Raw genomic sequence first — 26,359 nt, 5'->3', positions numbered from 1 at the left:
ACAACAACAAACTCCCGCATCTCCTAGAGTCTCTATTTTGGGTAACAGCATTATGTAATCGGCATTATGTAATAACCCAGTCAATAAAACTGAGGGAAATCTTAGATGTTCCATCAGGTCAGCTACGCCTGAGGGCCCATCCTCTGATCACCCCCCCGCTCTCCATTCCTTTCTCCATCCTTCACTCGACGCATGTTCTTTAGCATCTCTGACCCCCACTGCTCAGGAGTCGACCCGCCAGACCCCGTGTCCCTCAGTCTGGGGCTTCCCGAGTACGGCCCCCAGACCAGGAGCCACCTGAGGACTTGGAAACTGTTTCGTCAGCCCCCCAGGTGTTTGTGATGGACGGATTGATAATCCATCTACTCTGTGTCCCCGGGGTTTACATTTCTAAAAGACACCATTGTCATGTTATCCCTCTGTTTTAGCCCATTCAGGGGCTCCCAGTGCCTAAAAGATAACATATCAACTTTTCTAAGGGAGCTTTACCCAAAGAGGCTGCTTCCTGCCTTCTCAGCCTCACCCACTGGTGTCCACGTGGGCGTGTGCTGGGCTCCCGCCCTGGCCAGCTGCTGGACGTTCGCCAGTGAGGCCGGGCGGAGAGCAATGAAATCTGCACATGATAATTAGGAGTCATAATGAAAATTACCAAGATGTTCCTGGATGTGATTTCACTGGGATCTCAGAGTAAATACTAAATTAGCCTTACAGCGATTTCATGATTCATTTAAGAATTATTGAAAGCGGGTTGTAGGCACTAGAAGCAAGTTTAAATGGGGCAAGAGTACTAACTGGCATTAGTGGTTTTGACATTTACGTAAGAATTAGTGATACATCATTTGAAAAAAACTACAACTATATAACCTAGTCATACCAAGAAACAGAGATAAGAATAACTAAATCAGATCATTTTGTCTATTAAATGAATAAGCCTTGACAAATTGCACTTATTCCAGGATTCCAAGGCATCTTGATGGACGGAACATCCATTAACATATTTCTTCATTACTTCATGAGAAAAAGCAAAGATTACAAGTATTTTATCCCCAATACATAGAGAGGAAACTGGGGATTAAACTGGTTGTTTGGACCAAAGTAGATAATTAATAGATGCATTTGATCTCAAACTTGCTGACTTATTTCAAAGGGAGTGTCATTGGCCACGTTACTTGTCTCTGGATTTTTCAGCTTAACCACCATCTGGTACCATGTACCTGCACACACACACACACGCCGTGGAGGCAAAAGCAAGTATATGTAAATAATGTAGAGACAAACTAGACAATATGATCCTTATAAGAAAATTGTAATTGAGACCAAAGAATAGTTCACTTCCATCAAGAACCTACTGCTTGCCGTAGATAAGCACCCTAGGTCAAGTTGGCTGCGCATTCCAGATTTCTTTGATAATATTTTGTACTCCCCTCATAACAGGAATTTCACTGGTATTGACAGACTGAGCTAGAAAAAGAAGAACGGAACTCCTGTGTGATCTAAACTCTTGGTCTAACCCATTTTATGCCAAATGAACCGGGTCATTGCTTCATCTGTTCACCTCTCCTTTCCTCTGGAAAGAACACTGCCTGCTACCTCAATTCTGCGGTGCGCTAGGGTGGGCTCTGGCTGCCAGACACGTGCCTTGGGGCTGGGGAGAGTCCAGAGGTGCAGGAAGAGGGACACAGCCTGAGGATGGAGCCGGTGCCCACGGGGCAGAGTGAGGCCAGCGCCTACAGAGAAGAAGAGATGAGACAGAGGTCCTCCAAGGTTTGGGGAATGGCGTTCTCCAGGAGCTGGACCCATCCCTGTGCCTCCAAGCTCCCCAAGCCTCTCTCACTTCTGGAAGCTTCGGGAGAAACTTCCCGATAAACCCCCTGCAGGTAAGTTTCCGATAGATTTCTGTCCTTGGTGACCAAGAGTCCTAACAAATACAAACAATGTTTCCAAAACAGTGTATGTCAAAAGACTAAATTTTATTTACTATTTACAAAACTTTTTGATTGAACACATCTTTGTACAGAATGACACATTTTATTGCATAAAATATTTGAAATAGCTGAAGTTTACAAGCTTATAAGGTATGAAACTGAGAAAATCATTACATTAAATGGTTACATTAAAGTAAACACAGGGACATTGTCTCTAATAGGAAAACACCCTAGGTACAATGCTACAATGCAACTGAATTTCTTATCTTACTGTTGAGTCTGATATCATCACAAACATGAGGTAATAAAATTATTTTTAGGATTGAATCAGAGCTACAGTGCTATATATGCTATATATATGTATAAACATATATTACATTAGGACTCTGCATAGTCATGAAAATTCATAGACAATGAAAAAAGACCACAGACTGAGAAATCAATGTTCTTCATAAATTTTTGCAGATGATTTTAATCTGATTCGTCACTGCTGAAGTAAGAGCTGTCACAATACTCAGCTCTGTAAAGGAACTTGTGGATAATTGGGTTCATCTTCGGTATCCAGTGTCGGGGAACCAGATATGTTGAGAGATTAAATAAATCTACAAACACCTTGTACCTGTCACTGGAGAAACACATATATACAGATGTTTTAGACTTACTGACATGAAAGATTTTTAAATTTCTCAAATAATGATATTTTGCCATGACTAATTAGTATTCAGTATTATATTATATGTTCCATGTTGTGCGTATCAAAGAGTATTAGTATTAAGATTGCTTCATTTTTATTCCATATCCAAGGTTCATGCCCATAAAACCATATTACGTGTTTCAGTGATCCGGACCAGGCTGGTCCAGATTAAAACCTAGAGCTTTATTGTTGCCATGCTACCTTCATAAAGATAAGGGTGTGTTCTTGTTTCTGACTTTTAAAGGACAGGATGCAAAATTATAAATTGAAAGCACACAGAATTCCTAGTTGTTCATCAGAAAATATTTCCCACCCGTTAAGTTGCTGCCAGGTAAGTGACGTGAGTGCATGAATAAATTGAAATGCCATCTTAGATTTATAATAAATGTCTATAAGAGTGATTTTCACATTTAAAATTGCCATGTGTTTGTTAGTCAGCTATTTTAACTTGCCGTTTTATAGCAGAAGAACAGTTGTCTTCGAAGTCAAATTTGGGTTCAAATTTTGCTCTGTCATTTGCAACTCATGTGACCTTGGGCCAGTTGTCTAAGGCTCATTGTTTTGGTTTCTAACTCCGTAAAATAAAAACTACACTCCCTTCCTCTAACCAGGCCTTTGTGAAGATTTAATGAGAAAATGACACACCAGGAATGTTGTTTGTGTTCACTGTTCCCACCACCCCGATGGCCGTGCTCGTGTTGCACAATCGTTTACAGTTTCACGCTGCTTACAGAATTTATTCTCAGCAAACGAGAAAATGTGTAATGACTGTGAAAATTCAAAGCAATAGCTCTTGTGAATCATTCAGTCTAGCGTTTATTCCCAGGGAAAGTGAAAATCTCTACAAATGATGAAAATAGAAACTGTGTGTTTTATAATTTAGTCCATCAGGTAGTAAGAGTAGGGATGAAAATAGTGAATTATAAAGAATTTTGGAGTCACTTTGCTGTACAGCAGAAATTAACACAACATTGTAAATAAACTATACTTCAATAAAATTTTAAAAAAAGAATTTTGGAGACTAAATGTGAACATCTAATTTATTCTCGATTCTCCTTTCCCACGGGGCTCTGTAAGTTTCCCAGTTTTCAGATGTGTCTATCTATATATCCATCTGTCTATACTACTGTGAATACTAAATAAAGTAAGACCATGAATGCCCTAGAAATCTCTCTAGCATGGTTGACGTGCTCAGTAAATGTTGCTTTCTTTCCTTGTAAACAATGTGAAAAAGGCACCCTGGAGCACACGGGAGTAGTTTTTATCCTATAAACTAGAGTCCTGTCAGCAAACAAGGACCTATTTTCAGCTGTGTCATTCATGTGGCCAGGAGCACTCTGGCGGAATCAACGATACCCATTCTAGTCTAGCCCAGACCTGAGCCAGAATAAGTTGAAAACGCTTCTTGGGTTACCCGGTTCCTGCCCTCCCAGGTCATGCAGACATTGGTACCCCGCGCCCTCGCATCCCAGGATGCAATGCTGAATTTCCAGGACTAAGGATGTTTGCAGTGACCTCCGAAGGCTCCCACAGGAGTCCCTTAATCTAAGGATACGTGGGCTGCGGGCAGTCCAGACAGGAGCGAGCGTAAGTGACTTTTCCTAGATAAGGCGCATCTCCGTGGAGAAAAAGGCGCCGGTGGGTGCCCGGGATGAGGAGGGACGCCCGGCTTACCTCACCGTGGAGCGCAGGTACTGGTACCCCGAGGACCCGCCGGTGCCCGCCTTGCTGCCCAGCAGCCGGTGCACCACGCACACGTGGTTGTCTAGACAGACACACGCGTTAGCTCCCCGTGCGCCCAGGGCAGGGGGTCGGTAACGATCCTCGCCCCCCTCACCCCTCAGCCCGTGGGAGGTTCGGGTGTGAGCGGATGAGGCTGCGGGGCGGTTGCCCGGCGCCCCGCCGGTCCAGGCTGCGCTGGCGTCCGTCCATCCTTGCGTTCAGCCCTCGGACGCCGTGGACGGAGGCCCTGCGACTTACGAGAGCCCTCGCTACTCGTGTCCTCGTGGGGCCCTTCCTCCATGAACCCCAGCTATTGAAATTATATTTTCAAGTTGTACTGACGCCAAGATGAGCACATGGCTATTACAGGCGACATTTGCTTCGACCCAAAGCTTACTTGTTTCTTCTGATTATCAAACACAGCGTCTTCCTGGGCCCACCCAGGAACCGTGAGCGCTGGGCACCGTGCCTGCCGTGCGCCCCGGGCGGGTCGGCCCTGAGAGCGGAGCCCAACCCCCGTCACAGCCCTGGAGGAGGGGAGGGTGCCGGGGCGGGAGCGGCTCTGGGGGGGCCGGGGGGACTTACATCTCCACTTGGTCATGAGCGAGTCCACGTCCATGAGGGAGGTCAGCAGCTGGAAAGGGACCTGGAACCTGGGCTCTTCCCTGGCGAAGAAAAATAATAATAATAATGATAATAGTAATACTAATAGTAATAATAATAATAATAAAAGGTGTCCAGGCAAGTCCAGTGTGTCAGGAAGAGCACATATTCTACCATCTGTTGGGCCCGAAACAAGCATCCCCTTTGCCTCTTAGGAGCTGTGACAGCTCTGATCTCTCTCCCAGGCTTAGTTTCCTCATCTCCTAAAAGGGGTTAACACCACTCATGTTGCAACACGTGTGTAAGAGTCTAGAACATTCCTCGATAGACGGGAAGTGACCAGACGGAGCCGCACCTCACGCCCCTTCTCATAAAAGGCAAACACGGACACCATCTTGGATTTTCTAGCCGATAACAGTCAGAAACTTCTTCCAGGCAAAGATGTTAAAACGTGAAAACAAAGAGTGCTTGTAACAGTTCCCTCTGATATATGTGTTTCCTTTTTCATCTAAGCCCCCAACTCTCTCAGTGCATTTTCTGCCGAGGATACATAAGCCTGAACAGCATATGCTTACTAACAGTTGAGGAAAACAGAAGGGTTTTTTATGCTGTCATTCTGAAAAATAGATGGGAGAGGATTAAAAAATAAATCCAAGTAAGTAAGACAAGCAGTAAACACAGATTTTTTTTTTTAGCTTTTTACTAGTGTGCCATCTATTGCTCTGACACATTTAATCTATGAAACACAAAGACGGGCTGTTCAGCCACGTGGCTAGGAGGACAGGACGTGGATGTCCCAGACACCGGATGGTGAAGACAGTTGGACTTGAAATTGCTGAACAAGCAGAACAACAGTTTATAAGGTGTCTTCACTTCATTCTTTTTCATTTTACAAAACAGGAATAACAACATCATTAAGTGACAGAACCCATTTCATGGCTGAGTTTCTGAGACAGATTAAACTTTGGGTCCTTAGGACACTTAAGGTCACACAACACTCTGCAGAATTTAATGAAAAGGATATTGATTAATTTGTGTGTATTTTTATTTTTTTTACCCACCACAGGAATAAAATTGGACTCTTACTATTTAAAGTAAAGAAAAACCTCACGAAACTTCACGATTATTTTCTAAGCTTCCCCGCCCCCCGCCAAATCTAAATGATTTTTTAAAACTATGATTGCAATGTATAAGCTTTATACTGGATTTATTATCTATATCTACTCCTCCATTTTTACTTCTAATTCACCTCTTTTGAGAATTCCCTGGCGGTCCAGCGGTTAGGACTCAGTGCTTTCACTACCAGGGGTACGGGTCCCATCCCTGGTCGGGGAACTAAGATCCCGCAAGCCGTGTGGCACAGCCAAAGAAAACCAAAAATAAATAAGTAAAACAATCATGCCGTATGCCTTAATTCTCCTCTTTTGATTTGCTTTTACCTGTAAAAGTATATCATCAAGGCCCCCTGAAGTGCTTTGTATGATAGCCGTCTCTCTCCTGCAAGACACATAGCAAGTTTTAATTTAACAGGTAATTTAAGGCACTCATGTTCATTTGGCAATCATCACCTTAAATAATTGTGTCACATGTTTTTAGAAAAGAATGTGAATGTTCGTTTAAATATTTTATCCCTTAGAATTTGGAAAACTATCATTTAAAACATTTTAATATTAGATTTTAAAAGACAAATTTAATTATATATACATATATATGTACACATACTTTAAATTCTCAAAACCTTTAAATAGGCAGGGTTAGAAATCAATCAACAAACAGTCACATACAAAAGGACTTGACCTTTTTTCTTTTCCTAAATACTCAGTTCCTGTATCATTTATGAATACCTTATTGGAAATACGTCAAATAAATTATAGAATTATAAAATAAGGTTTATTAAATATATTTTAAGTCACTTAAAAAAATAGAAAAACCTGGTATAGGAAATACTTAACTTCCACGACAAATGAAAAATTCCTTGTTCCTATGAGTGGAAATATCAGTGTGCGTTTCTTCCCCCCAAGTAAGGTTTGACTTTTTGATCTCACGGTCTTAACGTTTCAGGGGAAGGATCCTCGGAATAGAAATGCCTACCTTTACTAAGGAGATGCTCGTGGCGTTTCTCATCAAATAAGGATAGCAACACCTCTTTCTGCTTCTGAAATTCAGCCTTTTGTTCCTCCTTTTCCTCTGACTCTTCCTTGGCCTTTGGGGAAAATACTGCATTAACATTCCCAAGAGAGAAGAGATCCTTATTTTAGAAAACATTGCTTGTGAGAACTAACTAGCTGGGTGCAGAAAGGGTGTACTTAGGATATGTACTATATCATTTAATACTGCAGCTTGGAAATTCCTGCTTATGAGACAGGACCTTCCTCATACCACTGGTTCTATATTTTGTTTAAGTTTAAATGATTTGTTAAACCCAAATAATCTCTTCATAATTATCAAGAGAAATGGACTCAGATGGACAAAGTTGGAGGTAACTACAAGTGGTCAATAATGGTCTAATTTTAGACAGCAATTATTTAATACAGGCAGTAAGGTAATTCCACTTAGGAGAAATTAAGAATTCCTAGTCAAAGATACTACTAATTCTACTGAAATTCTATCTTCAGTGCAATATTCTGTAAATACAATTCCTTAGATATTTTCCACTGTTATATTTTTTTTCATTTGGTATCTATTGATTTGTTTAAGGAAATTCTTATTTTCCTGCTTACAACACATGCACTACTTACAACTCAATTACTTGGGCTGGAGCAAAGATCCATTTTCCCAATTGTCTTCAATTTATCAGAACAACCACACTGTGGTTGTGTGAATGTGTGAATGTGTGTGCACACTATAGCCAATTGATTATTGATTTGTTCAGTAAATGTCAGGCTAATGTGATAGAGATAAAAATCATGAGCAAAACTGAGTCCCTTGATCTCTATCTGGTGAGACTGAAACACTGAAAAAAGTTAAATTACAACCATAGGCAGTGGTGTAAAGGGACAGTGTTGTCCATAATAACTTATAGTAGCAGAGAGGTTGGGAAAGACCATCCCACAGAAGTTGTCCTTGAACCAAGACCTGAAGACAGGGAAAGAGTTATCTGGGGTACAAGGATTGAATCTGAAATTCAAGGAGCAGGACTTCCCTGGTGATCCAGTGGTTAAGAATCTGCCTTCCACCCTGTTCCGCCTGTGGATGGCTACAAGAAAGAAGAAATTAACACATCCCTTCCCCGAGGCTGGTCATTCCAGAAACTAACACAACAGGGGAAATGAGCTGCTGACTGGACCGGTCAGCAGCCTTGCTGAGCGTCAGAAGAGTGACCTAACAGAGCCAATCGGCAAGAAAGTGAATTACAACAGGAGAAAATCAGACCTCTATGCAGTGGATGCTTGATGCATTTTCGGAAGCCTAAGGAAGCCACAGAGAATAAAAAAGGAGGTATGGAGAAACAAATAAAGATGGAAAAAACAACGTTTCTAGAAGGTTAAATTATAACATGCCCAGCCTTGCCTAAAATCATAATAAGTTCACAGACACCTCAAAACACACCACTGGACACAGCCCTGCCCACCAAAAAGAAAAGATCCAGCTTCATCCACCAGAACACAGGCACTAGTCCCCTCCACTGGGAAACCTACACAACCCACTGAACCAACCTTAGCCACTGGGGGCAGACACCAAAAACAACGGGAACTCTGAACCTGCAGCCTGCGAAGAGGAGACCCCAAACACAGTAAGTTAAGCAAAATGGAAAGACAGAGAACTACACAGCAGATGAAGGAGCAAGGTAAAAACCCACCAGACCAAACAATGAAGAGGAAATAAGCAATCTACCTGAAAAAGAATTCAGAGTAATGATAGTAAAGATGATCCAAAATCTTGGAAATAAAATGGAGAAAATACAAGAAACGTTTAACAAGGACCTAGGAGAGCTAAAAAGCAATCAAATAACGATGAACAATACAATGAATGAAACGAAAAATTCTCTAGAAGGAATCAATAGCAGAATAACTGAGGCAGAAGAACGGATAAGTGACCTGGAATATAAAATAGTGGAAATAACTACCACAGAGCAGAAAAAAGAAAAAAGAATGAAAAGAATTGAGGAGAGTCTCAAGACATCTGAGATAACATTAAACGCACCAACATTCAAATTATAGGGGTCCCAGAAGAAGAGAAAAAGAAAGGGACTGAGGAAATATCTGAAGAGATTATAGCTAAAAACTTCCCTAAAATGGGAAAGGAAATAGTCAATCAAGTCCAGGAAGCACAGAGAGTCCCATACAGGATAAATTGAAGGAGAAATACACCAAGACACATATTAATCAAACTATCAAAAATTAAATACAAAGAAAAAATATTAAAAGCAGCAAGGGAAAAGCAACAAATAACATACAAGGGAATCCCCATAAGGTTAACAGTTGATCTTTCAACAGAAACTCTGCAAGCCAGAAGGGTGTGGCAGGACATCTTTAAAGTGATGAAAGGGAAAAACCTACAACAAAATTACTCTACCCAGCAAGGATCTCTCATCCAGATTTGATGGAGAAATTAAAACCTTTACAGACAAGCAAAAGCTAAGAGAATTCAGCACCACCAAACGAGCTTTACAACAAACGCTAAAGGAATTTCTTTAGGCAGGAAACACAAGAGAAGGAAAAGACCTACAAAAACAAACCCAAAACAATTAAGAAAATGGTAATAGGAACATACATATTAATAATTACCTTAAAAGTAAATGGATTAAATGCTCCAACCAAAAGACATAGACTGGCTGAATGGATACAAAACCAAGACCCATATATATGCTGTCTACAGGAGACCCACTTCAGACCTAGGGACACATAGAGACTGAAAGTGAGGGGATGGAGAAAGATATTCCATGCAAATGGAAATCAAAAGAAAGCTGGAGTAGCAATTCTCACATCAGACAAAATAGACTTTAAAATAAAGACAATTACAAGAGACAAAGAATGACACTACAAAATGATCAAGGGATCAATCCAAGAAGAAGATAGAACAATTGTAAATATTTATGCACCCAACATAGGAGCACCTCAATACATAAGGCAAATGCTAACAGCCATAAAAGGGGAAATCGACAGTGACACAATCATAGTAGGGGACTTAAACACCCCACTTTCACCAATGGACAGATCATCCAAAATGAAAATAAATAAGGAAACAAAAGTTTTAAATGAAACATTAAACAACCTGGACTTAATTGATATTTATAGGACATTCCATCCAAAAACAACAGAATATACTTTCTTCTCAAGTGCTCATGGAACATTCTCCAGAATAGATCATATCTGGGGTCACAAATCAAGCCTTGGTAAATTTAAGAAAATTGAAATCGTATCAAGTATCTCTTCCAACCACAACACTATGAGACTAGGTATCAATTACAGGGAAAAAAACCTGTAAAAAATACAAACACATGGAGGCTAAACAATACACTACTAAATAACCAAGAGATCACTGAAGAAATAAAAGAGGAAATCAAAAAATACCTAGAAACAAATGACAATGAAAATACGATGACCCAAAACCTATGGGATGCAGCAAAAGCAGTTCTAAGAGGTAAGTTTATAGCAATACAATCCTACCTCAAGAAACAAGAAACATCTCAAATAAACAACCTAACCTTATCCTAAAGCAATTAGAGAAAGAAAAATAAAAAAACCCCAAAGTTAGCAGAAGGAAAGAAATCATAAACATCAGATCAGAAATAAATGAAAAAGAAATGAAGGAAACAATAGTTAAGATCAATAAAACTAAAAGCTGGTTCTTTGAGAAGATAAACAAAATTGATAAGCCATTAGCCAGACTCATCAAGAAAAAAAGGGAGAAGACTCAAATCAATAGAATTAGAAATGAAAAAGGAGAAGTAACAACTGACACTGAAGAAATACAAAGCATCATCAGAAAATACTACAAGCAACTATATGCCAATAAAATGGACAATTTCTGGAAGAAATGGACAAATTCTTAGAAAACCACAACCTTCTGAAACTGAACCAGGAAGAAATAGGAAATATAAACAGACCAATCACAAGCACTGAAATTGAAACTGTGATTATAAATCTTCCAACAAACAAAAGCCCAGGACCAGATGGCTTCACAGGCGAATTCTATCAAACGTTTAGAGAAGAGCTAACACCTATCCTTCTCAAACTCTTCCAAAATATAGCAAAGGGCGGAACACTCCCACACTCATTCTACAAGGCCACCATCACCCTGACACCAAAACAAGAAAAAGATGTCCCCAAAAAAGAAAACTACGGGCCAATATCACTGATGAACATAGATACAAAAATCCTCAACAAAATACTAGCAAACAGAATCCAACAGCACATAAAAGGATCATACACCATGATCAAGTAGGGTTTATCCCAGGAATGCAAGGATTCTTCAATATATGCAAAATAATCCATGTGATACATATTAACAAATTGAAGGAGAAAAAGCATATGATCATCTCAATAGATGCAGAAAAAGCTTTAAAAAAAATTCAGCACCAATTTATGATAAAAACCCTCCAGAAAGTAGGCATAGAGGGAACTTACCTCAACATAATAAAGGCCATATATGACAAACCCACAGCCAACATCATTCTCAATGATGAAAAACTGAAACCATTTCCACTAAGATCAGGACCAAGACAAGGTTGCCCACTCTCACTGCTATTATTCAACATAGTTTTGGAAGTTTTAGCCACAGTAATCAGAGAAGAAAAAGAAATAAAAGGAATCCAAACTGGAAAAGAAGAAGTAAAACTGTCACTGTTTGCAGTGACATGATACTATACATAAAGAATCCTAAAGATGCTACCAGAAAACTACTAGAGCTAATCAATGTATTTGGTAAAGTAGCAGGATACAAAATTAATGCACAGAAATCTCTGGTATTCCTATACATTAATGATGAAAAATCTGAAAGAGAAATTAAGGAAACACTCCCATTTACCATTGCAACAAAAGAATAAAATACCTAGGAATAAACCTACCTAAGGAGACAAAAGACCTGTATGCAGAAAACTATAAGACACTGATGAAAGAAATTAAAGATGATACAAACAGATGGAGAGATATACCATGTTCTTGGAATGGAAGAATCAACATTGTGAAAATGACTATACTACCAAAAGCAATCTACAGATTCAATGCAATCCCTATCAAACTACCAATGGCGTTTTCACAGAACTAGAACAAAAAATTTCACAATTGCAACAGAAACACACAAGACGCCAAATAGCCAAAGCAATCTAAAGAAAGAAAACTGGAGCTGGAGGAATCAGGTTCCTGGACTTCAGACTATATTACAAAGCTACAGTCATCAAGACAGTATGGTACTGGCACAAAAACAAAAATATAGATCAATGGATTGGGATAGAAAACCCAGAGATAAACCCACGCACATATGGTCACTTTATCTTTGATAAAGGAGGCAAGAGTATACAATGGAGAAAAGACAGCCTCTTCAATAAGTGGTGCTGGGAAAACTGGACAGCTACCTGTAAAAGAATGAAATTAGAACACTCCCTAACACCATACACAAAAATAAACTCAAAATGGATTAAAGACCTAAATGTAAGGCCAGACACTATAAAGCTCTTAGAGGAAAACATAGGCAGAACACTCTATGACATAAATCACAGCAAAATCCTTTTTGACCCAGCTCCTAGAGAAATGGAAATAAAAACAAAAATAAACAAATGAGACCTAATGAAACTTAAAAGCTTTTGCACAGCAAAGGAAACCATAAACAAGACGAAAAGACAACCCTCAGAATGGGAAAAAATATTTGCAAATGAAGCAACTGGCAAAGGATTAATCTCCAAAATATACAAGCGGCTCATGCAGCTCAATATCAAAAAAACAAAAAACCCAATCCAAAAATGGGCAGAAGACCTAAATAGACATTTCTCCAAAGAAGAGATACAGATCACCAACAAACACATGAAAGGATGCTCAACATCACTAATCATTGGAGAAATGCAAATCAAAACCACAGTGGGGTATCAACCTCACACCAGTCAAATGGCCATCATCGACAATCTACAAACAATAAATGCTGGAGAGGGTGTGGAGAAAAGGGAACCCTCTTGCACTGTTGGTGGGAATGTTAATTGATACAGCCACTATGGAGAACAGTATGGAGGTTCATTAAAAAACTAAAAATAGAATTACCATATGTCCCAGCAATCCCTCTACTGGGCATATACTGTGAGAAAACCATAAGTCAAAAAGAGTCATGTACCACAATGTTCATTGCAGCTCTATTTACAATAGCCAGGATATGGAAGCAACCTAAGTGTCCATCAATAGATGAATGGATAAAGAAGATGTGGCACATATGTACAATGGAATATTACTCAGCCATAAAAAGAAATGAAATTGAGTTATTTGTAGTGAGGTGGATGGACCTAGAGTCTGTCATACAGAGTGAAGTAAGTCAGAAAGAGAAAAACACAGTATGCTAACCCATATACATGGAATCTACGAACATAGTGGTTCTGAGGAACCTAGGGGCAGGACAGGGATAAAGAGGTAGACATACAGAATGGACTTAAGGACATGGGGAGGGGGAAGGGTAAGCTGGGACGAAATGAGAGAGTGGCATGGACATATTTACACTACCAAATGTAAAATAGATAGCTAGTGGGAAGCAGCTGCATAGCACAGGGAGACCAGATCGGTGCTTTGTGACCACCTAGAGGGGTGGGATAGGGAGGGTGGGAGGGAGACACAAGAGGGAGGGGATATGGGGACATATGTATACGTATAGCTGATTCACTTTGTTATACAGCAGAAACTAACACAACAATGTAAAGCAATTATACTCCAATAAATATGTTAAAAAAATAAAAATTAAAAAAAATAAAAAATAAAACAAAATAGAATCCGCCTTCCAATGCAGGGGATGTGGGTTTGATCCCTGGTCAGGGAACTAAGATCCCACATGCTGCGGGGCACTAAGCCTGTGAACCACAATTACTGAGCCCATGCGCTTTGGAGCCTGCGAGCCACAACTAGAGAGAAGCCCGTGCACCTCAAGGAAGAGCCCACGCCCCGCAACAAAAGATCCCGCCCCAACTAAGACCTGAAGCAGCCAAATAAATATTTTTTAAAAAAGAAAGAAAAAAAGAAATTCAAGTAGCTAACTAAGCTAGAGATAAACAGTTGAGAATTACTGGTGTCTTAGCAGATGCTGAAGTAGTGGGTATAAATGAGTTCACTGGTGGAAGAGGACAGAGAGGGAATGCAAGTGATCTGAGCCCATGCCTTGTGAAAAGGAGATAGAGAAACAAGGGTCAGAAAACTAGCTGAAGACAGAATGTTGATACCAAAACCATGGGGGAAAATGTTCAAGAAAGTGTAAGTAGTCATTAGTAGTAAAGCCAGTAGGAAGTGAAGTAAAATGGAGATAAAAATGGCCATTGGATTTAGGTACTGGTGGCCATTTGTGAATGACGGGCAGGAAGGCAGACTGAACTGGGGCGAGAATTAGATGGAGAAAAAGAAATAACCATGCTGACTGCTGTTCTAAATACTCTGCAAATATGAATCTCATGTAATGTTCACAGTCATCTTATGAGGTAGATACTCGTATTTTCCATTTTGCCAATGAAGGGAGTGAAGCAAAGAGAGGTTAGGTAGCAGGAGGGGTTCAATGGCACACGGTCACCAAGCAGGGACGGGGGGCTTGACCCATGACTGTGACATCAGGTCCCTGCTTTAAACACCTCGTGACACAGCCTCTCAAGGTGTAGAATTGAAACAACTCTTTCAAGAAATTTGGTCATGAAGAAAGGATATGGGGCCCATAATGTGAGGGAAATCGAGGAATCTACAATATTTTTTTTTAACTGAGAGAAACTTGACATTGTCTGAGAGCCAATACGAAGAACTCAGCAGACACATCAGAGTGAAGGAAAGTTATATGGCTTAGTGTATTGGATCACTGGTCCTGTGTGAGCCCACTTCTATCTAGAACTGGTCATAACATGATATTTTCAATAAAAATGAGAAAGGTCTATTAGTCTCATCTATTCAAAGTCTTGCCTACAATCAACTTCTTCATTTAATTTTTATTGCACATCAGTAAAATTAAATCAATCATGTAATTTATTCCAAGCAGATGCATTTGTAAAAGAACATAAGGAAAATGAAAGATTAAGAGAAAATGGTTAAAATGAAATTCCCAGTACTTCCTCCTGTAGCAAACCTATGTTTACTTATGGCTTCACAAATACCTGAATTCTTGTGAATTCTTCTTCCAGGCCTTTGACAATGTTGTTTTCAAACTTTCTCCAGAAGTTAAATCCATGTGGCTCTAAACCTGGGGTTCTTTCCAGCCATGCCTGAAATAAATATTTTTCAAGTAAATACACTGTAAAATTTAAAATATGTAAAATGCTTTGAAACAAACATTTATGAACTTGAAACAGAAAATTTTCATGGTTTTGAGAAACATACATCCTAAGTTTTTTTTGTGTGTAAATATTTATCTTTCCCTTCAATTTCTTCATTTATAAAATAGCAATATTTTATTCTCCTAATCTTAAAGGAAATCACATTAAAGATATTTACTCTTTATTAAGAAATATATTATTACAGAAATCCCAATTTTTTTCTATAAATCTATGAACATATATATGCATTCTTTTAATGAGGGCTTCTGGTTTATTCTCAAAATAGTTTATGTCTTAGGAGCTGAAGGAATCATGACATGTATAAGATATGATTTCTTCTAAGTGCAGGGACATCGTATACTTAGCAACTTTGAAATCAACTGACTGCTCAGTTATTTTAAGATGCCACAGGATTTTTAATCTAGAAATAAAACCGAATCCATGCATCTCTGTGGGTTCTCACTTAGCCTATTTTTGGTTTTGAAATTAGCTTTCTGATTCTTTCTCTCTCTATCTTTATAAGCCATTAAATAGCATTACCTATAATTTATTAACCTAAATCTACACTTACAATGCCCAGGGGATTAGTGAGCAGAGTATAATTCACTAAAATAAAAGTTTAATTTGCAAAGGGAAAGACTTTGTCAAGGAAATCAAGACTATACAATCCTTATTTAATAATTTACTTATGCAAAAACAAATTAATAATTCCTTAAGGCCATTTACAGACCCACACAGAATTAAGATATGAAGCAGAAAAATTCTGAAGGATAGAATCTTAGTGACTTAGTTTAATTAAGAAGCACAACTTAAGAAACACAAATTAAGAAACATTTTCAACAAATTAAGAAACACAAATTAAGAAACATTTTCACCACAACTTGTGGAACTTTTCAATAATGGAATATTTTAAAGAAATAAAGCTGATTCAATAAATAACCATACCCAATTTAAAAATCAGCTAATCAAATGTTGCTTAGCAAGAATATTTAAAAGGATTGTTATAATAAGATAAGGAGGTTATTAAATATTAACATATCATTGATTATATAAATATCTCTGAAGTTCTCAAGAGAGCTTTTAATATTTCAATTAGTGGAATTTACCAGCTGAAGTATTTCTATAAAATCATTCTTCTCTTATTTACAATGAATGCGACCCAACTTTGATATGAATTTTAAAATCCGGGTGTCACAGAAGCTCAAGTAACCAGCTGTGCTGAGTTAGGCGTTCCCTGTGGCCTTTGCACACACACCTCCACCAGCTGCAGGAGGGTCCTTTCCTGCTCGGACTTCAGCAGTAGCTCGTTGTCTTCTCCCCTGAAGTTATCACGGTAGTGTCTTCTGTTGTAAGGGACCCTCAAGCTCTGAAGAACCCCTATCTTGTTTTCTAACAGTCGGAACTGCAGACTCTGGAAGCCTGATGCCGGGGATAAGTACTCTCTGTGAGAACAGGTGGGGGAGGGCGAAGAGGAGGGAGGAGATGGTTGTCAAGGTCAGTCGCCGCAAGGGTCTCTTCTGTTGGGAAAGGTGGTCAGTGTGACTCTCCCAGACATCACCAAACACAGACACACAACTGCCTAACGTTGGACCAGGACTTGGACTTCACCGAAATCAGGACGACGAGCTCCTGGCCGTCATTGTCACTGTCAGTTGACGTTTGTATAGTTTGTGAAAGGTCATATGTGTATGTATGTGTGTGTTTATCTATGTGTGTGTTTACATGTAAACTTATACATACACATGCAGACACGTACATGCATGTGTGTATACTAAGCTTTTCCTAAGATAAAGACAGGTGAACACTGAGCAATATTTTTCATTCAATAGTGCTAAAAGCTTCTTTATAAGTATTATTCAAGGGAATTCCCTGGCAGTCCAGTGGTTAGGGCTCGGCACTTTTACTGCTGTGGCCCGGGGTCAATCTCTGGTGGGGGAAATCCTGCAAGCCATGCGACCAAAAAATATATATATTATTCCATTTCTCTTTAAAGTTCAATTCATTAATCTCACTACCTAGTATTATTATGAGCAGTGGTGAGACCCTACAAGTAAAATGAATGGGATGTTGCCTAGCACAAAATAGGGCATCACAAAGTGTGAGTACTCCCACCCCACATAGCTCTCACATCCTTACAAATTTCCTTCATCTAACTGGTACTAAGACTTCAAGGTGTTAAATATACTACAAAGGAATTCTACCAGTTTTCATTTGATCGTCAAATATGTAGAAGACACTGTCTGTTCCATCAGTAAATGCACCTGATGCTCTTAGGAAGATTTCTTCTCAAATTTTGGTTATGAAAAAAAGATTTCATTGATAGATAGATAGATGTCTTCCTGGAAATGTACCTCTAAAATTTATAGTTCAACTGTTCAATATTCTGTAATAACCTAAATGGGAAAAGAACTTGAAAAAGAATAGATACGTGTATATGTATAACTGAATCATTTAGCTGTACACCTGAAACTAACACACCTGAGTATAGTTGTTACTCAACTATATGCCAATATAAAATAAAAATTAAAAAATATAAAATAATAAAATTTATAGTTTAATCCATAACTTATGCTGACATGTTTCTTTATATATCACTCCTGTTTCTCTTTTATTTTTAGTTTTTAATCATTTAAATTTAGTTATGTGTATTACATCAGCCTTTTTAGCCATTTTGGTAAGTTGTCTAAAATCCTTTTGGGATAAAAATTGGGCACACACGATGAATTGAAATTCATGGACCGCGCTATGTTCATCCGTAAAAGGAAGGGATGAAACATTTTCCATAGCTGCTTAAATGCGTGTGGTGATGATTCCCAAGTGCTCCCAGTGACAAAGTGTCAGCAGGACAGGCTCCTAACGTCACACAACACAACACACACGTTCTGTCCAGCCCGTCACAATGGGAGGGTAAGCCCTGCGTGTTGCCAAAGCTGCGTGCACACCTGAAGTCGTTGAAGTCCAAGGCTGTCATGGTCTCCAGGACGGAAAACTGCTGGACCAAGAGCTTGAGAATCACCACCACGCGGTGCATTCGGGTTACCACCTTTAGCATGTTCCTCTCATCCCTGACCTGGGGGTTAGGAAATGAAGCAGTAATCAGTCCTCAATTCTGGAAGACGCTAAATAGGGTATAAACAACGTGTTCCTGTTTATGCTATCTCTACTCTAAAGAGGAACCTTCGCACTGAAATGTGCCTTAGGTCGACATTGAACTAATAGCAACTCTGAATTGTGTACAAAGAACACCTGCAACCTCAAAATCGTTTTTTTCTTTAAAAATAGAAAACTATATGGAAGCAAGTTTTCAGTAAATTCTGGACCACGACTCCCACCGCTTCCTTAGCAAATGTCTCTGTTAGTTTTGCTTTAAGGAATAAAGTCCAGGGAACGTGGGGTCTCGTGCGTGCAGGTTAAGCAGACCCCTGGGTCCCTGGGCTCCGTCCTGAGGCGGGAGTTGCCGCTGAGATGGACGGGGTCTGCATTCACAGGCACGAGCAGGGCACTGTCCGAGGATGGATGTTCTCTCCTCCCAGCCCCCTTGGCGCAGGGGCTCCGAGCTGGGGGACCCAAGGCCGGGCCCTGTGTCCTCCAAGGGCGGAGGAAGTGTGGGCAGGATGCAGGCTGGGAGGGAGGCTGCGGGAGCGTCGCGGGGCGCCCCTCTCTGTCCTCGCCGCCCCCCGGTCCTCCTCATCATCTCCTCCCTCTTTCCCCTCCTCCTTCTCCCCGTCTCCCTTTCCTCACCATTGCTCCTGTCTTCCCATGCAAACGTTCATTAGAAATACAATTCTGCTACCTCCTGATGAAAGAATCTGCATTAGCTTCCCTGGCAACCCACCGTCGTTCATCATAACTTTTTTTTAAGGGGAAAATATGGAGTTCTAAGCAAGGGGCTTGGAACTAAAATTTGAAAGGAACCTTGAAGCAAGGTGATAAGGACGCTGGGAAGATGTGACTAAACTCTTCTCCGCTACAAACGTTTTTCCCCCGTTAAGTTATAATTCCACCATTTGGTGTTAAACTTTTCCCATTAATAATACTTTCTACATTCTCCAAAAAAAGTATGCAAAACAATATTGTGACATAGCAACTCACGTGGCCATGCTGAAAGATCTCGCGAACAGAATCCAATTCCCAGAGGATCTGCTTAAACCAGAGTTCATAAGCTGCGAGGGGAAAATCATTGTCAGTTAGAAAGTGATGGGAGCCTTTTGACCATAATTATATGAAAGACACGGTTAACACACTGAAAGAGAAATCAAAATGTAACTTAAAAATCAATAAAGGCCAATATAGCCCCATTTTATGCTACAAACAAATATTAGTGATAAAATCATAACAGCCTCCTTTTATTGAGTGCTTGAATATGCCAGGCGTGTTATCCATATGCTTTACGTTATTTTCCAATTGACTTCTCTCAACAAAATATTGTTAATGTCTTTGGGGATATAGCACGTAATCTAAATCTAACTTCCCATGTGGAAGCTGGAGGTGTGTGGAGAAGTGGAAGTGATACTAAACTTCTATAGAGTGAGACCCTAATACTAATTAACCTAATGCGTATGACAACGTATTTGTTTCTAGGGACTGAACTCTATGGGGAGGACAAGCTGTGAACAGGCTGAAACTCTGTCACAATCATCTGTTTCCCTCAGTTCCTAGCACAGTGTTTGGCATGAGATAAATGCTGGGTGATTATTATATGAATAGATGAATTACGCAGCCAGTGTAGTCATTAGAGGAGCATGGAAACCAATCGTCTTAGTGATCGCTAGTGCCTTCTGTTTGGGCACAGGCTGTGCTTCTGTTCTAATGAAGGGGATCAAATTATACCTTTAAATTACATTTAAGGAGATTTTCAGAAATCTATTTTCCATATTTGGACAAAAAGAGCAAACCAAATATTTTTGGATCAGTTTGTGAGTCACGTTTTCAGGTTTAACTTTGTGTAGCTGGTCCCATGACCCACTGACCACATGTTCTGATGGAAGGAAAGTCTCCCCATCAGACGATAGGTGCTACCATTGGTTGTGTGCTGACTGCATGCTCTACCTTGAGCTCAGTGCTTAGTGCACGTTACTCATGTCATCCTCACAACAACTCTATGCATGAGAAGAAACAATCATTCTTTCCATTGTATAGGTGGGGAAATGGCGAGAATTACTGGTCAAGAAACCTGACCGAGGTTACACCATCTTTAATGGTAGAGATGGGATTTGAAACAAATTTCTGATTCCCAACGTGTGCTGCCCTGCGGTGATTCCTCCCCTGCTGATTTTGACTTCGAGCCACTGAAAAAAATGTCAACATAAAAAACAGGAGAAGTAACACATTAGCCCCATTATTTTCCATTTTTAATTTTTTTTAACTCAAAGGAGACGATCATATTAGCCAGTCCGTGAAGAAAACAATCATTTGAGGAAAAGGCACAAAGAATTGATAGGACAAGGAAACATCTAGAAATGCAGCACTGAGCTGCATGAGTCACTGGGCCCTGGTCAGCCAGAGGGCAGTATTATGACACCAACAATCTTAGAGGAAATCTAAAGGTTTGGGGGTCACAGACCTCTGAAAGACACGTTTGTGAAATTTTGCACAAAATTTCAAAGAGTTCAGGGACTTCCTAAACTTCCAAAGTCAAGGACTCTACGTTAAAAACCACTACCCAGAAGTCAGAAGTATGGAGAGTAGGAACACACATTTTAGACAAAATTCACATTCCTGTTTAGTACCAGCTCTCTGTAGGGTATGTAAAGTTACAGTAAATGTGAGAGATTTGTTTCTTGAAAATGTCTTCTAACGTTCCAAGTTGAAAAATAGTGACATCTTAGCTTGCAAATTCTTTGTGAATTCCAAGAGATAGAAAGCCCCCTTGGGTTTAGGACAGAGTCCTAACTGATCCAGCAAGTACGGAGGTAGCAGAAAGAAGACTGTTATAAATCACAGAAGGCGGTCCTATGATAATTTATCTGACAGCAAAGTATTCGCAAGCATCCTAACAAAGGTGATTCCTTAGTCCTCCGCCGTCTTACAGGTCAAAGTGTGGTATCTTTCCTCATCACTGATGGAAAATTACTATGAAGAGTTACCATCCAACCTTGTGTGCAACTTACCTTGATGAGTTATGATGAAAAGATGCTCATCATGGATTTTATTTCCTTTTATTTCACTTTGAAGTTCCTGCGCATTCAAAACTTTTTCCAACTTTAAGCAAAAAAATAGAAAAACTGATTTTGTAGAAACTTCCAGTTACAAGATGAATAAGTTATGTGGATCTAACGTATAGCTTAGTGATTATGGTTAATGACAATGCATTACATACTAGATAATAAGTGTTCTCACTGCAAAAAAAAGAAATGGCTGTTATGTGACATGATGCAGGTGTTAGTTAATGCTCTGGTTGTAATCACTTTGCCATATATAAGTGTATCAAATCAACGTGCGTGCACCTTAAACTTATGCAATGTTATATGTCAATTATAACTTGATAAAGCTGGAAAAAAGATTACAGAAAGAAAGACTGATTTTGAAATTGCAAAACTAGATTTTTACCAACTTTAATAAATAGAATACGATACTGAAAAAAGTCCCCCAAATCCCAAATGCTCAGGAGCCAATCTACTTTCTTTTAAACAATTACTGTCTCTTCATAAAGAGTGAGTTGAATTTATGAGTTTTATTCTTTTCAGAAGAAAGTATATTTGGTAGGAATCTATCACAACAAATGCTGTTACCCTCACTGAGAAATCATGTCCCTTCCATCTCTTGGAGAAAGTGCCATAAAAGCTTCATAGCTTGCTTAGCCTACTGTGTGTCTGCTACTCTTCTATTCTCCTAAAGAGTCGATTCTAAGAAGATCTTAACATTGCCTGTCAGCTCATCCTTAGAAACCCACCAACAAGGGCATCAAGGGCTCTAATCACTTCACGTCTTAAAAATAATCTCCAGGGACTTCCTTGGCAGTCCAGCGGTTAAGAGTCCACGCTTCCACCTCGGGGGCATGGGTTCAATCCCTGGTTGGGGAACTAAGATCCCACATGTCATGTGGCATGGCCAAAAAAAAAAAAAAAGAGATAAAAATAATCTCCAAATACCTCTTTGTAACATCTTTCTTTCATCTAAACATACGCCTTCAACATTTCTAGTTTACGATAAAGAATTTAAAAGAGGAAATTTTCTGGCGACATTTGCAATTATCTAGGCTGGGATTTGGTAACCAGGTCTCAGGTATAAAAGTTGTGCAATGACTGCCAGTTATCTGTGCTTTATCTTATCCCATGTGCTCCTCGGCTGGATTCTGCATTCTCTGCTTTTATTGTACTTCTGTCAGGCAGGTGAATCTTCACATACGAGTCTCCTGAATTGTTCTAACAAAACTTGAAAAAGCATACATGTGTATGAAAAGAGATATCTTTAGGTCCAGAAAACTATTTGGCGACTGAGAAAACAAACAGACAAACAAAAACCCAAACATGAAAATGTCACCTAGCGCCTAGCAATGAAAGCTACTCCTTGTAAGGACTCTGCCACTTACTTGCAGGTAGTTCCCGTAGATAAGTCCCCCTTTACTGGCTCTATTCACACCCATTTGTGATTTGTCTTCTTCACTGCCTTGTACAGAGAGGTTTTTAAAAGCATATCTGCAGATGAAAAAGTGAGAAGAAAAAAACAGAGCGGAGAAAGAACAGTAAGTAATAATAGGGGTGACGAGAATTCTCTTACTGTTAACTTTTCAAAGCAGATTATTAAACAAGGGAAGAAGGGTGACAGCGTTCACCCTTGCTTTTGAAATTCCGAAATTAGCGTTCATACTTGACATTCCTAAGAGCTTACCCATACTTAGGATCGAGGTAAATACTCACCCAAAGCTGCTTCCTAAAAATGGGCACCCACTCATGGTGAAGACGTGCTGTCAGAGGAGCCCTGAGCTTTGCCTCTGGCCGGGTGATGTCTTTGCCCCCCAGATGTTCCACAGCTGCCTTTTATGGACCCTGCCCACCCTGCCCAGCCAATCAGCCCCTCTGTGTCTCTTACCAAGGCTCTTGTTTCAGCTGGAACAGAAGCTGAACTTTGGTAAACGTTAGAGTGGATTTGTGTTTGGGACAGTTTGTTTGCTAGAAGTGTGAGTGTTCTGCCTAACAATATTGGACTTGTCAACTTCTGCTTTCATATCCACAGTAGCAAGCAAATAGCTCGGTAAGAGGCAAAGGGAACAACCCAAAGATTTAACTGTTCTGTTCCAAGAGCACACTTGCATGGTGTTACAGTGTGTAAGAGGATGACCTTGTACACTGTATGAGAAGAACAAATATTTATCCTCTCAGTCTCAGATCTGGATGTTCTTACAACTCCTCAGCCGCAAACGGACCTTGAATGGCTCTGGGGAAAGAAATTCGTTATGTAACAGACGCAGGATTCATGCTTAAACCCCGTTTCCATCCCCTCTTCATAGTTCTGCTGGCCTGAATCTCATCTAATGATTAGCAGCAGTTAGGCTGCTGTATTGAATTGGAACTTAAATGCACATTATTAATTTACTGGTCACCTGTCGCACCCTGATTACCAGGCAGTGGCAGTCGTCCCACTTTGTCTGCAGACAGTTTTCATTTTTATTTCTTTTTTCTTTTTTTTTCCAGGATACAATATGTAATGAGCTTGGTTAGGTGGACGTACATGTTTAATAAAATGGTGATGGTGACATCGCTTTGAGAGCACAAAGTTAGCACTGCAGCATCCAAACTCTAATGTTGCCAAATCACCTGTTATGATGCAGTGCAGAAAATTTTTAAACGATAATGATGTGCCCAGGGTTCCAAACAATGTCTGTGAGAAAGTATTCTTTCTAGAAAACATTATTTATTGGACTAACTTCTAAACCGTTGCTTTGAGGCCCCTGGAGCCAGGGCAGAAGCTCCATGCCCCTCCTTACCCACTGCTGAGAGGCACAAAGAACCGCACAGAGAGACAGATTTTCCTATTTCTCTCACCGTCTAAAGTGATCAATTTATGTCATCAGAAGTCAGAAGCTTCATTTCTAGTCTTGGCTGACTAATTTGCGATATGGGAAAATTAACTTAATGTCTGTACACATCAACTTCTTCATCAAAAGAAATGAAGGTGTTTAAAATTGATGGTAATTTCGAAGATCTTGATCCACCTGAAAATTCTGATTTTACGACTATAATAAATTGTAACATCAATGCAGTTTTACAGAAGTATAAGCAGCATGAAAATGTTATAAGAGCTGGGAAATCACCTAAACCACATCCTAGATCCCTGTACTCCACTGGGGTTTTTACAGATACCTCAGGCCATTGCTTATTCCCTGGACAGAGGTTTGTCAGCAGAAGAGGTAGCAATAGTTCCTGGTGTGCTGGCCCAGAGTGTCTGGAAGCAGAAAATATTTAATAGCTCCTCTTTCTCCACGTGGTTATTCAACTAAGTGTGTGTCTACAAAGAATACAGCTAAATAATTTATTCTACTCTCTTTAAGCCTTTCGGCTGAGAAGTGATCTTCACTCACTGGTCCCCATACTAGTGAAAGAAATAAGGAAATGATGTTGTTTTCACTATAAATTAGAAAAATTAGATATTTTAGAAGCAAAAAAATGTTCTGTCTTTTTTTTTTTTTAAATAACATTCCACTTAGGTCTTCTAAGCAGTGTCAATTCAGTGGCTTAGCTGAGCAACACGAGAACTGATTATTCAAAGATTTGAATTCAGTGCATCAGAGAAATCCTAAGTTAACCTAAGAAAAGCTTGTTTACTTCAGCCAGGACATTAGCTACAATGACGGTCCCTCAAACACATGTATTCTTATTTTTTTCTTTCTTTTTTTTTGGGCTGCGTTGGGTCTTCGTTGCTGTGCGTGTGGGCTTTCTCTGGTTGAGGCGAGCGGGGGCTACCCTTCCTTGTGGTGTGCAGGCTTCTCATCGTGGTGGCTTCTCTTTGTTTTGGAGCACGGGCTCTAGGCGCACGGGCTTCAGTAGCTGTGGCACGCAGGCTCAGTAGTTGTGGCGCATGGGCTTAGTTGCTCCGCAGCATGTGGGATCTTCCTGGACCAGGACTCGACCCGTGTCCCCTGCATTGGCAGGCAGATTCTTAACCACTGTGCCACCAGGGAAGTCCTCATTCATTTTTGCAATAGAAAGTATTATGAGATTTAGGACTAGTTATATTCTGGTCAGCATCTTGCTAACACTTAAATGTTGCCACTTGAAAACCAATTTGTCAACCTGATGCTTACCCCATACTGAAAATGTTTTCTTCGTGATCAGATTTAAAACTTCTATAACCAATATAGTACTTACTGCTCCCAATGTAGCTTATGTACTGGATATTTTATACAGACCTTCTAGAAATATACTTTAACGCAAAGAAATCTCAGGGTGAGAACCTCAGACATTAGAGCAGGTGAAAAGAGGAGACCATATGGCTACAGGCAATGCTTTGTGGTAATCTCTTCTAAGCTCTTCACAGGTCCTCAAGCACATAACTCTGTGTACCCACGGGTTACGGAGAGAAAATGCTAGAGGCAAAGCGGCCTGATGTCCGTGCTTAGAAGGCAGGAATCACGCACAGTCCTGGGCCGCAGGAAACCCTCCAAACCATCCAATCTGTAGAAGTAAAAACACTGAAAACGTGGGAGACAAAATAACCTCTTTTTCTCAGATTTGTCCTAAAAGAATATTAAAGGAATATCAAAAATAACTTGACTGTCAAAATAAAAACCCATGTCTCTGGTCCTTTTCTTGGTCTAAGATTAGGGGGTAGAGAGTGAGCCCATGAGATGGCGCAAAGGGAAGAATTAGCAAGAGCTGGTGTTGGGCGTAATTTAGAAAGTGAGGGGAATTTACTTTATTCCTTCAGCCACACAGCATTGGTTTCAAGCAAAAGGCCACCTGTAATCTGCTGAGGAGCGGTTCATTTCCTTCTTTCGCATAACCCTCAAATCTTAGAACTGCCGCAATCCCCACCCTACGCCCCAACCCAACTGTACCC

The 26,359-nt window shown here is 39.9% G+C and overlaps 1 protein-coding gene across 2 annotated transcripts; it reads right to left on the bottom strand.

Annotated features, from left to right (window-relative positions):
- Nucleotides 1-1,951: 1,951 nt before the first annotated feature.
- On the bottom strand, nucleotides 1,952-23,326 carry TDO2 (tryptophan 2,3-dioxygenase). 2 transcript variants are annotated; one of them, XM_082461805.1, is made up of 13 exons: nucleotides 23,221-23,326; nucleotides 22,893-22,998; nucleotides 21,472-21,562; nucleotides 19,454-19,524; nucleotides 18,304-18,431; nucleotides 16,617-16,803; nucleotides 15,203-15,310; nucleotides 7,036-7,147; nucleotides 6,384-6,441; nucleotides 4,927-5,006; nucleotides 4,294-4,384; nucleotides 4,034-4,179; nucleotides 2,440-2,550 (listed from the first exon to the last, which is right to left on the bottom strand). In XM_082461805.1, the coding sequence occupies exons 1-13, from the start codon at nucleotides 23,253-23,255 to the stop codon at nucleotides 2,528-2,530; spliced, it is 1,236 nt and encodes a 411-aa protein (XP_082317931.1). In that variant the 5' UTR covers nucleotides 23,256-23,326; the 3' UTR covers nucleotides 2,440-2,527. The 2 variants fall into 2 exon arrangements, with proteins under 2 accessions (XP_082317932.1, XP_082317931.1); XM_082461806.1 differs by lacking the exon at nucleotides 4,034-4,179 and having other exon boundaries at nucleotides 1,952-2,550.
- Nucleotides 23,327-26,359: the final 3,033 nt, after the last annotated feature.

This window comes from Balaenoptera physalus (genome assembly GCF_965194825.1).
Source record: "Balaenoptera physalus genome assembly, chromosome: 5".
Lineage (NCBI taxonomy): Eukaryota > Metazoa > Chordata > Mammalia > Artiodactyla > Balaenopteridae > Balaenoptera > Balaenoptera physalus.
The sequence above is the reverse complement of the archived record's forward strand: the minus strand, read 5'-3'. Positions and strand labels throughout refer to the sequence as shown.